The sequence below is a fragment of the Heterodontus francisci genome, chromosome 6 (assembly GCF_036365525.1).
Source record: "Heterodontus francisci isolate sHetFra1 chromosome 6, sHetFra1.hap1, whole genome shotgun sequence".
Taxonomy (NCBI): domain Eukaryota; kingdom Metazoa; phylum Chordata; class Chondrichthyes; order Heterodontiformes; family Heterodontidae; genus Heterodontus; species Heterodontus francisci.
In genome coordinates, this window is record NC_090376.1 from 5,979,782 (window position 1) to 5,992,437 (window position 12,656).

General features: G+C 46.4%; 1 protein-coding gene across 1 annotated transcript in view; it reads right to left on the minus strand.

Annotated features, from left to right (window-relative positions):
* The window catches only part of lamtor1 (late endosomal/lysosomal adaptor, MAPK and MTOR activator 1), a 37,693-nt gene extending 32,563 nt beyond the window's left edge, over positions 1-5,130 (minus strand). Inside the window, exon 1 of the mRNA XM_068033030.1 lies at positions 4,992-5,130. Within this exon, the coding sequence (XP_067889131.1) occupies positions 4,992-5,033 (42 nt within the window). The 5' untranslated portion in view covers positions 5,034-5,130. The remainder of the gene's footprint in view (positions 1-4,991) is intronic.
* Between the last annotated feature and the right edge of the window lie 7,526 nt (positions 5,131-12,656).

Consider the following 12,656-nt stretch of genomic DNA (forward strand, 5'->3'; position numbering starts at 1 on the left):
TAGTAAAAAAGGTAGTAAGAGTAAGGGTGGGGCCAATTAGGGACCAAAGGGGAGACCTACACATGGAGGCAGAGGTACTAAATGTGTGCTTTGCATCTGTCTTGACCAAGGAAGAACATACTGCCAAAGAGGTAGTGAAAGAGGAGGTAGTTGAGACACTTTATGGGCTAAAACTTGAGTACTAGAAAGGCTGGCTGTACTTATAATTGATAAGTTACCTGGACCAGGTGAGGGAAGCAAAATGGAAATTGCAGGGGCACTGGCCATAATCTTCCAATCCTCTTTAAATACAGGGGTGGTGCCAGAGAACTGGAGAATTACACGTTACACCCTTGTTTAAAAAACAAGGGTAAACCCAGCAACTACAGGCCAGTCAGTTTAACCCCAGTGATGGGAAAAATTTTAGAAACAATAATTCGGGACAAAATTAACAGTCATGTGGGCAAACGTGGATTAATTAGGGAAAGCAAGTAAAGATTTGTTAAAGGCAAATTGTGTCTAACTTGATCGACTTTTTTGATGAGGTAACCAAGGGTTGATGAGCGTAATGCGATTGATGTGGTGTACATGGATTTCCAAATGGCATTTGATAAAAGTTGTCAGCAGAGTTACAGCCAAGGAATAAAAGGGAAAGTGGCAGCATGGATACAAAATTGGCTGAGTGACAGGGAACAGAGTAGTGGTGAATGGGTGTTTTTTGGACTGGAGGAAGGTATACAGTGGGATTCCCCAGAACCACTGCTTTTCTCGATATAGATTAATGACCTAGACTTGGGTGTAAAGAGCACAATTTCAAAATCTGCACGATACAAAACTTGGAAGTATTGTGAAATGTGAGGAAAATGATAAACTTCAAGTGGACATAGGCTGGTGAAATGGGCAGACAAGTGGCAGATGAAATTTAATGCAGAGAAGTATAAAGTGATATTTAGATAGAAACAATGAGGAGACACAATATAAAAGGATACAATTCTACAGGGGGGTGCAGGAGCAGAAGTACCTGGGGGTAATATGTGCACAAATCATTGAAAGTGGCAGGGCAGGCTGCAAAAGTGCTTAAGGTGGTATACAGGATCCTGGGCTTCATAAACTGAAGAACAATATAACAAGGAGGAAGTTATAGACCACCTTTCGGCCTCAGCTGAAGTACTATGTCCAATTCAGGGCACCACACTTCAGAAAGGATGTGAACGCATTAGACTGGGTGCAGAAAAGATTCACGAGAATGGTTCCAAGGATGAGGGACTTCAGTTACATGGATAGACTGAAGAAGCTGGGGGTTGTTCTCCTTAGAGAAGGTTGAGAGGAGATTTGATATGTTTGCAAAATCGCGAGGGGTTTAGACAGTCGAGTGAAACGGTCAAGAATCAGACATTCTTGTGATTGGCACAAGAACCAATGGCAATGTGAGGAAAATCTTTTTTTTTTTATTTAAAACGCGATTGGTTAGGATCTGGAGTGAACTGCCTGAGTGTGCGGTGGGAGGCAGATTCAATCGTGGCTTTCAAAAGGGGACTGGATAACCAGCTGAAGGGGGAAAAATTTGCAGGGTTACGGGGAAACGGCAGAGTGGGGCCAGCTAAATTGCTCTTGCAGAGAGCTGGCATGGATATGATGGGCTGAATGGCCTCCTGCTGTGCTGTAACCATTCTATGATGCTAACTTGGTGGCACCCTGTAGGATGGGCCTTCCCCTGGGTTCCTCGGTTGTGTCAGTGACTCAGTGGGTAACATTCTCTGTCAGAAAGTCTGAGGTTCAAATCCCACTCCAGAGCCTCGAGGACAAAATCTAGGCTAACACTCCCAGTGCAGTACTGAGGGAATGCTGCATTATCAGTGGTGCGGTCCTTCAGATGAGACTGAGGCCCCATCTGCCCTCTCAGATAGATGTAAACCATCGCATGGCACTAATCAGTCTGAACTGATATTTACCCCTCAACCAAAAGTCACAAAACAGATGATCTGATCATTATCACATTGCTGTTTGTGGGATCTTGCGCACAAATTGACTCCCATGCTTCCTACATTACTACACTTCATAATGCACTTCATTGGCACAAAAGAAATACAACTATTTCTTTCAAGAGTCCTCCTAACTAATTTTACCAAAAAAGAAAATAACTACCCCTAAAACCCTCATTTTGGAGAGGATAAGAACTGGGGCTCATATTGTTCTGAAGTAGTAACATATCAAGAGATATCAGTTTACGTACACACCAGCTCTGCGAAGAGACACAATGAATTTAGTTACTCAGTGATCAGCCTCACTTCATCCAGATTACTCATGCACATTTAATGAGCATTATTTACCCAGAGAGAGACCAGTTCGATTCCAGTGAGCACAAGACAATTATAGTCGAGTCCGGCCATTGAGCCCAACCTGCCTTCTCCTCAAATTGCAGCACTCAACAGCAAGAAATGAAAAAAATTTCACCCCATGCTATTTTCTGTGGAAAGAGAAGGCCGAGGGTTGACCCGAGAGAAAAGTTTGATTAGAGAAGGGTTTGATAAGGTAGACGTAGGTTGTGGGGGAGAGCAGAGCAGAGCTCAGGGCCATAAATATAAGATTAGAGATACAGCACTGAAACAGGCCCTTCGGCCCATCGAGTCTGTGCCGAACATCAACCACCCATTTATACTAATCCTACACTAATCCCACATTCCTACCAAACATCCCCACCTGTCCCTATATTTCCCTACCACCTACCTATACTCTTTTCTTTTGGGCCTCCTTATCTCGAGAGACAATGGATACGCGCCTGGAGGTGGTCAGTGGTTTGTGAAGCAGCGCCTGGAGTGGCTATAAAGGCCAATTCTAGAGTGACAGGCTCTTCCACAGGTGCTGCAGAGAAATTTGTTTGTTGGGGCTGTTGCACAGTTGGCTCTCCCCTTGCGCCTCTGTCTTTTTTCCTGCCAACTACTAAGTCTCTTCGACATTTATACTAATCCTACACTAATCCCACATTCCTACCAAACATCCCCACCTGTCCCTATATTTCCCTACCACCTACCTATACTAGTGACAATTTATAATGGCCAATTTACCTATCAACCTGCAAGTCTTTTGGCTTGTGGGAGGAAACCGGAGCACCCGGAGAAAACCCATGCAGACACAGGGAGAACTTGCAAACTCCACACAGGCAGTACCCGGAATCGAACCCGGGTCCCTGGAGCTGTGAGGCTGCGGTGCTAACCACCGCGCCACTGTACCGCAGATGGTAACCAATAAATCCAATAGGGAATTCAGGAGAAATCTCTTTACCCAGAGAGTGGTAAGAATGTGGAACTCACTATCACAAATAGCATAGATACAGTCAGGGGAAGTTAGATAAACATGAGGGAGAAAGGATAAAAGGTTATTCTGAAAGGAGCTTCATCTCGCCCTTCACAACAAAGTTACAAGTGAGGTGGGGGGCAGAGTCCTCACCGCTGAACTCCAGGGTTAGATTGAAACCAAAAGGTTGTCACAGACTGGAGACAAATCGATCACACACTGTCGTTAAAAGACCAAACGGCCCAATACAACCAGGCATGCTCAGATGCTCACACCATACAACATTCTACAAACGGAGGTAGACTTTACTCATACTCAGCAAGTGAAACTGCTGCATAATCACAAATTATAGAACATTCACTCCCTCCACCACCACACACAGTGGCAGCAGTGTGTACCATCTACAAGATGCACTGCAGCAACTCACCAAGGCTCCTTCAACAGCATCTTGCAAACCCACGACCTCTACCACCTAGAAGGACAAGGGCAGCAGATGCATGGGAACACCACCACCTGCAAGTTCCCCTCCAAGCCAAACACCATCCTGACTTAGAATTACATTGCCATTTCTTCACTGTCACTGGGTCAAAATCCTGAAACTCTTTTCCTAACAGCATTGGAGTGCACCTACACCAGATGGACTACAGCGGCTCAAGAAGGCAGCTCACCACCACCTTCTCAACGGCAATTAAATGCTGGCCTAGCCAGTGACGCCCACATCCCCTGAATAAATTAAAAAAGATTCTGTTTCTCAGGAGAGAGAGATAGCACTGATAATTTGCACTTACATAGCACCTAGAACATTAGACAAAATTTGACACTAAGGAGATATTAGGATAGGGGAGAGATGGGTTTTGATGAGCATCTTAAAAAGAGGAAGCCAGAGAGGTTAAGGGAAGGAAATCCAGAGTTTAAGGCAATGGCAGCTGATGGCACAGGGGGAAAATGGTGGAATAAAAACCAGATCCTCAAGACGTCAGAATTGGTGAAGTGGTACCTTCAAAAGGAGGAGCCAAATTTAAATTCACCAGATTACTATTAAATATACCTCCCTGCAAGTCTCTCCCTCCCTAATTAAAACCCAGCTGACAACACCATGACTGAGCACAGTTAAATCCACACACACCATTAGCAATGCCATGGGAAAACAAATTAAAGAATTAAAAACCACTATTGACTTGTAAACATGCCCCACTCAACCCCTATTCACAGGTCATCCCATTCTACCCCCTACCCCACCCCACAAATGTCAGGGGTCACCCCCTACCCCCCCACAAATGTCAGGGGTCACCCCCTACCCCCCCACAAATGTCAGGGGTCACCCCCTACCCCCTACCCCCCCCCCCCCACAAATGTCAGGGGTCACCCCCTACCCCCCCACAAATGTCAGGGGTCACCCCCTACCCCCCCCCCCACAAATGTCAGGGGTCACCCCCTACCCTACGCCCCAGATCTAGAGTCACCCCCTCGGGTCAGGGGTCACCCTGCGCGCACACCCCCCTCCCTCACACCTACCCCCCGGGTCAGGGGTCACCCAGGCCCCACGACCCATTTGAAGCCAAACGGGGTAAATTTAATTCGTATTTATTTGCAGAAACCGGGTTCAGGATTCGAGTCAATTAATAAACAACATTAAACCAATGACAGTCGGAACCGAAGCACCGCCTCCCACTTCAGCCCGTGAGTCCCGGGGCCGCTGTCACTCCCGCCACACTCACCTGCTCACTAGTATCGCCCTCGCTGCTATAACAACAGCCCATTGTCGGGGACGGGAGGAATAGAGGCCGCGGCCTCGTATTTACAGCATCACCTGACCGGGCCTAGCAACCAGCACGCCACTTCCGCCCGGCCTGTCCATCAGCCACGGTACCGCCCGATTCCTGACATCACTTCCTGCTAATCATATCAATCAGCATCTAAACCCCGCCCATACTGTGACCTCACCTCCGTCGCTGTCCCAGCCAGCCTCAGCCCCTCATCGCGCCTGCGCAACACGCCCTCCGGAGGATCTTCCGGTCACCTGACTCCCTAACCGATGATTCTCACGTGATGTCGGTGAATCGTTCACCGTCAACGAGCGAGGGTCAGAGGTTAGGGGTCAGGGTGTGATTTATTTTGGATTTGGCTCGTGGAGAAGCGTCAACTTTAGAAAAAAACGCGTGTCTGTTTCTGAATATGATTGGGCAGCACTCATCACCTGACTGCTGTAGTGTAGCAATTTGAGCTGAGCACGTGACTGAAGAAAAGTGTTACATCCGCAGGGGTCACATGTGGGCACTTCCTGCTCCTGCATCTGGTCTCCCATCAGGGATGTAACCTTGACTGCCTCCTCTCCCCATTTCTCATCTACCTGCTGCCCCTCACTGACATTATCCGAAAGCAGAGCTTATAACACCCAGCTCTACCTCCCCACCGACTTCTCCATTGTTGCTAAACTATCAGACTGCTTATCCGATATCCAGTATTGGATGAGCAGAAATTTCTTCCTATGAAGTATTGGGAAGGCTGAAGCCGTTGTCTTTGCTCCCCACTTCGGGCACCCCCTTGGGTCAAAGTACTGGAACACTGTCCCTATTAGCACTATTAGGTGTACCTACCCCACATGGACTGCATCATTTCAAGAAGGCAGCTCAGCACCACCTTCTCGAGGGTAATTAGGGATGGGCAATAAATGCTGGCCCAGCTGCGAAGCCCACATCCTGTGAAAGGATACAAACTCCATTCCCCAGCTACCGACTCCATCCCTCTCAGGCTGAACTGTTATAGAGTTGTGAGAATAAGAAATACTGAAATGTTGTTTCTACAGCTTGTGGAAAGTTACCAAGAAGTCATTTGTGCACAACATAATGAAATCACTGAAAAAGAGAACTGATAAGGGTATGTGGAGACCTTAAGACAGTACATCACTGACAAAGAGAATTGATAAGGGTATGTAAGTACAGACCTTGGGACAGTACATCACTTAAAAATTGTGCTTAGGCAGATAACAGAGAAACAGCAAGAGTTAGAACAAAGGATGTAGTGAATAAGAAACTGCCCCACTAAGATAAAGGCTGACAGCTGCAAGTTAAAACACATAATGGAGAGCCAAATAAGGTAAAACAAAAACAAGAGTTAGGGGCTAGAAAGTTAGAGTAGGGGGAGAAGTAAACAGAGGAGGAGACTGTAGCAACTATAGGATAGGTTAGTGTCATAATATGTTATAACCAATAATGTAAAATAAAGGCGTGGACAAATGGATTTGTATTGTATAAACAGGAACTGAATATGTTGATCGGTGTGCCTGCTTGTTGGACACCCGATCTTGCAAGAACGTTAAATAAACTTACTTCTTCAGAGTTTGACTTGGTGTAAATTATTATTAAGTGGGCTACGTTTCTCACAGAGTCATAGAGAGAAACAGCACTGAAACAGGCCCTTCGGCCCACTGAGTCTGTGACAACCATCAACCACCCATTTATACTAATCCTACATTAATCCTATGTCCCCTACCACATCCCCACACTAGGGGCAATTTATAATGGCTAATTTACCTATCAACCTGCAAGTGGTTGTGGGAGGAAACCGGAGCACCCGGCGGAAACCCATGTGGTCACAGGGAGAACTTGCAAACTCTGCACAGGCAGTACCCAGAATTGAACCCGGGTCACTGGAGCTACGAGACTGTGGTGCTAACCACTGCCGCCCCGCCACTGTTCGTAACCTTGGTGTCATATTTAACCCCGAGAAAATGTTCAGAAACGATAAGGAAGGGAAAAGGTGGCAGTACTGATTTGGGAAGATATTGTAGTATTGGAAAAAAATGTCCTTGAGGGAGCAAGGACAGAATCTGTTTAGTTAGAGTTGAGAAGCAAAAAGGGTATGATCATGTTATTGGGGGTGTTCTATAGATCTTCAAATAGACAGAGAGATAGAGAAGAAAATCAGCAGGAAAATCACAGATGTGCAAGAACTGTGGTGATATTGGGGTTTTTGATTACCCAAGTATAGATTGGGATAATGTTCGAGTAAAGGGTAAGGAGGGGGAGGAATTTCTGAAATGTATTTATGAAAATCTCCTAGACCAATATCTCCTTGACCAATAACCAACTAGGAAGGAGGTATTGCTGGATCTGGTGTTGGGGAATGAGGTGGACCAAGTGTCTGTGGGGAGCACTTGGGTAAGAGTGATCATTGTATCATAAGGTTTAGATTGGTATTGGAGAATAGCATGGAACAATCTAAGGCAGAGCAACTTAATTGGAAGAGGGCTAACTTCAATGGGACAAAAGGGGATCTAGCTAGGGTAAAATGGGACCAATATTTGACAGAAAAAACTAACAGAACAATAGGTGAGCTTTAAGGAGGAAATGTTTCAGGTACAGGCTAGGTACATTCCAACAAGAGGGAAATGTGGCGCAGTGGTCAGCACCGCAGCCTCACAGCTCCGGTAACCTGGGTTCAGTTCTGGGTACTGCCTGTGTGGAGTTTGCAAGTTCTCCCTCTGACTGTGTGGGTTTCCGCTGGCTAGCTGGGTGCTCTGGTTTCCTCCCACAGCCAAAGACTTGCATTGTAAATTGCCCCTAGTGTAGGTAGGTGGTGGGAGAATTGAGGGAAGGTGGGGATGTGGTAGGGAATATGGGATTAACGTAGGATTAGTATAAATGGGTGGTTGTTGGTCAGCACAGACTCAGTGGGTTGAAGGGCCTGTTTCAGTGCTGTATCTCTCTATAACCAAAACCAGGACTCCTTGGACAATGAGGAAGATAGAAAATTCGATTAAACAAAAAGAGGATGTGTGATGCATGTCAGGTGAATTCTTCAAGGTAAAACCAGGCCAAATACAGTAAATTGAGAACGGAGGTGAAGTGGAAAATACGACTGGCAAAGAGCAACTATGAGAATAGAATGGCAGTTAACATAAAAGGGAACTGAAAAATCCTCTAATGCCAAATGTTTTTTTTCAGACTGGAGGAAGGTGTATGGTGGGGTTCCCCATGGATCCGTGTTAGGACCACTGCTTTTCTTGATCAATATTAATGACCTAGACTTGGGTGTGCAGGACACAATTTCAAAATTTGTAGATGGATGTATTGTGAACTGTGGGGAGAATAACTTCAAGAGGATATCGACAGGCTGGTGGAATGGGCAGACAAGTGGCAGATGAAATTTAATGCTGAGATGTGTGAAATGATTCATTTTGGTGGGACAAACGAGGAGAGGCAATATAAAGTAAAGGGTACAAAGGGAGTGCAGGAGCAGAGGGACCTGGGGATTATAGGTGCACAAATCATTGAAGAAAGCAGGCAGGTTGAGAAAGTGGTTTATAAGGCATACAGGATACTGGGCTTTATAAACAGAGGCATAAAGTACAAAAGCAAGGAAGTTATGCGGAAGCTTTATAAAACACTGGTTCAACCTCAACTATAGTATTGTGTCCAGTTCTGGGCACCACACTTTAGGGAGGATGTGGGAGAGTTTGGGAGAGTGCAGAAAAGATTGGTTCCAGGGATGAGGGGCTTCAGTTAGGAGGATAGTTTGGAGAAGCTGGGGCTGTTCTCCGTAGAGAAGAGAGAGATGTGACGAGATTTAATAGACGTGTTCAAAATCGTGAGGGGTCTGGACAGAGTCGAGGGAGAAACCGTTCCCGTTGGCAGAGGAATTGAGAACCAAATGACACCAATTTAAGGTGATTGGCAAAAGAACAAGAGGCAACATGAGGAAAAATTTATTTTACACAGCGAGTGATTAAGATCTAGAATGCACTGCTTGCGAGAGTGGTGGAGGAAGATTTAATCTTGGCTTTCAAAAGGGAATTGGATAATTATCTGAAGAGAAATAATTTGCAGGGCTACGGGGAAAAGGTGGGTGAGTGGGACTAGCCGAGTTTAGAACATAGAACATAGAACAGTACAGCACAGTACAGGCCCTTCGGCCCACGATGTTGTGCCGAACCTTTAACCTACTCTAAGATCAAACTAACTACCTACCCTTCATTCTACTATCATCCATGTACCTATCCAAGAGTCGCTTAAATGCCCCTAATGTATCTGCTTCTACTACCACTGCTGGCAGCACATTCCACGCACCCACCACTCTCTGTGTAAAGAACCTACCTCTGACATCTCCCCGAAACCTTCCTCCAATCACCTTAAAATTATGCCCCCTGATGATGGCCCTTTCCGCCCTGGGAAAAAGTCTCTGGCTATCCACTCTATCTATGCTTCTCATCATCTTTACCCCTCTATCAAGTCACCTCTCATCCTTCTTCGCTCCAACTAGAAAAGCCCTAGCTCCCTCAAACTTTCTTCGTAGGACATGCCCTCCAGTCCAGGTAGCATCCTGGTAAATCTCCTCTGCACCCTCTCTAAAGCTTCCACATCCTTCCTATAATGAGGCGACCAGAACTGAACACAATATTCCAAGTGTGGTCGAACCAGGGCCTTATAGAGCTGCAGCATAACCTCGCGGCTCTTAAACTCAATCCCCCTGTTAATGAAAGCTAACACACCATACGCCTTCTTAACAACCCTATCAACTTGGGTGGCAACTTTGAGCGATCTCTGGACATGGACCCCAAGATCCCTCTGTTCCTCCACACTACCAAGAATCCTGTCTTTAAGCCTGTATTCCGCATTCAAATTCGACCTTCCAAAATGAATCACTTCACACTTTTCCAGGTTGAACTCCATCTGCCACTTCTCAGCCCAGCTCTGCATCCTGTCACTGTCCCGTTGCAACCTACAACAGCCTTCCACACTATCCACAACTCCAGCAACCTTCGTGTCATCGGCAAACTTGCTAACCCAGCCTTCCACTTCCTCATCCAAGTCATTTATAAAAATCACAAAGAGCAGAGGTCCCAGAACAGATCCCTGCGGAACACCACTGGTCACCGAGCTCCAGGCTGAATACTTTCCATCTACTACCACCCTCTGACTTCTATGGGCCAGCAAATTTTGTATCCAGACAGCCAACCTTCCCTGTATCCCATGCCTCCTTACTTTCTGAATGAGCCTACCATGGGGAACCTCATCAAACGCTTTGCTAAAATCCATATACACCACATCCACTGCTCTTCCTTCATCAATGTGTTTTGTCACATCTTCAAAGAATTCAATAAGGCTTGTGAGGCATGACCTGCCCCTCACAAAGCCATGCTGACTGTCTCTAATCAAACTATGCTTTTCCAAATAATCATAAATCCTGTCTCTCAGAATCCTCTCCAATAATTTGCCCACTACCGACGTAAGACTGACTGGTCTATAATTCCCAGGGTTATCCCTATTCCCTTTCTTGAACAAGGGAACAACATTTGCCACCCTCCAATCATCCGGTACTACTCCAGTGGATAGTGAAGACGCAAAGATCATCGCCAAAGGCACAGCAATCTCTTCCCTCGCTTCCCGTAATATCCTTGGGTATATCCCGTCTGGCCCCGGGGACTTATCTGTCCTCATATCATTCAAAATTTCCAGCACATCCTCCCTCTGAACATCAACCTGTTCGAGCATATCAGCCTGTTCCATGCTGTCCTCACAAACGACCAGGTCCCTCTCACTAGTGAATACTGAAGCAAATTATTCATTTAGGACCTCCCCTACCTCCTCCGACTCCAGGCACAAGTTCCCTCCACTCTCCATGATCGGCCCTACCCTCACTCTGGCCATCCTCTTGTTCCTCACATAAGTGTAGAATGCCTTGGGATTTTCCTTAATCCTACCCGCCAAGACTTTTTCATGTCCCCTTCTAGCCCTCCTAAGTCCATTCTTCAGTTCCTTCCTGGCTACCTTGTAACCCTCTAGAGCCCTGTCTGATCCTTGCTTCCTCAACCTTAAGTAAGCTTCCTTCTTCCTCTTGACTAGCTGTTCCACATCTCTTGTCATCCAAGGTTCCTTCACCCTACCATCCCTTCCCTGCTTCATCGGGACAAACCTATCCAGCAGTCGCAGCAAGTGCTCCCTAAACAACCTCCACATTTCTGTCGTGCATTTCCCTGAGAACATCTGTTCCCAATTTATGCTCCCCAGTTCCTGCCTAATAGCATTGTAATTCCCCCTCCCCCAATTAAATATTTTCCCATCCCGTCTGCTCCTGTCCCTCTCCATGACTATAGTAAAGGTCAGGGAGTTGTGATCACTGTCACCGAAATGCTCTCCCACTGAGAGACCTGCCACCTGGCCTGGTTCGTTGCCAAGCACCAAGTCCAACATAGTCTCCCCTCTAGTCGGCCTATCTACATATTGAGTCAGGAAACCTTCCTGGACACACCTGACAAAAACTGCTCCATCCAAACTATTTGCACTAAGGACGTTCCAATCAATATTAGGGAAGTTGAAGTCACCCATGACAACAACCCTGTTACTTCTGCACCTTTCCAAAATCTGCCTCCCAATCTGCTCCTCCGTGTCTCTGCTGCTATTGGGGGTGGGGGGGAGGGGGTCTATAGAAAACTCCCAAAAAAGTGACTGCTCCTTTCCTGTTTCTGACTTCCACCCATAATGACTCAGTAGACAAACCCTCCTCGACGACCTCCCTTTCTGCAGCTGTGATACTATCCCTGATTAACATTGCCACTCCCCCACCTCTTTTACCTCCCTCCCTATTCCTTTTGAAACATCTAAACCCCGGAACATCCAACATCCATTCCTGCCCCTGAGATATCCACAAAAGAGTTTCTGCTGCAGAGAGCCAGCACAGACATGAAGGGCTGAATGGCCTCCTGTGCTGTAATCATTCTGTGATTCTATCAAACCCTTTCATAATTTTAAAGATCTTTATCAGCTGACCCCTCAGCATTTCTCTTTTTATTATAAGAGTTCCCAACCCAGTCAGCCTTTACTAATGGTTATAACCTCAGCAGCATCTGTAATGAAGATGCTCCCATGATAATATTAGTTGGGCATGTTCAAGATTTTCACCCAGCAATGGGCAGTGATCATTTTTCCACATCTCCCCAACCAGTCTCCTGAACAATGCAGTTCGGGTCAGTGCTTTTTCTGTAATAGCAGTTCCTCTGAGCTCTTTAGTGGAGCGTCGTCGCCACCATGTGGCCACACTGTTAAATTGAAAAGTTAATCCGGCAGGATCCCCAAAGACACATTGTACAGCGAGCTCGCCACTGGTATCAGACCCACCGGCCGTCCATGTCTCCGTTATAAAGACGTCTGCAAACGTGACATGAAATCGTGTGACATTGATCACAAGTCGTGGGAGTCAGTTGCCAGCATTCGCCAGTGCTGGCGGGCAGCCATAAAGACAGGGCTAAATTGTGGCGAGTCGAAGAGACTTAGTAGTTGGCAGGAAAAAAGATAGAGGCGCAAGGGGAGAGCCAACTGTGCAACAGCCCTGACAAACAAATTTCTCTGCAGCACCTGTGGAAGAGCCTGTCACTCCAGAATTGG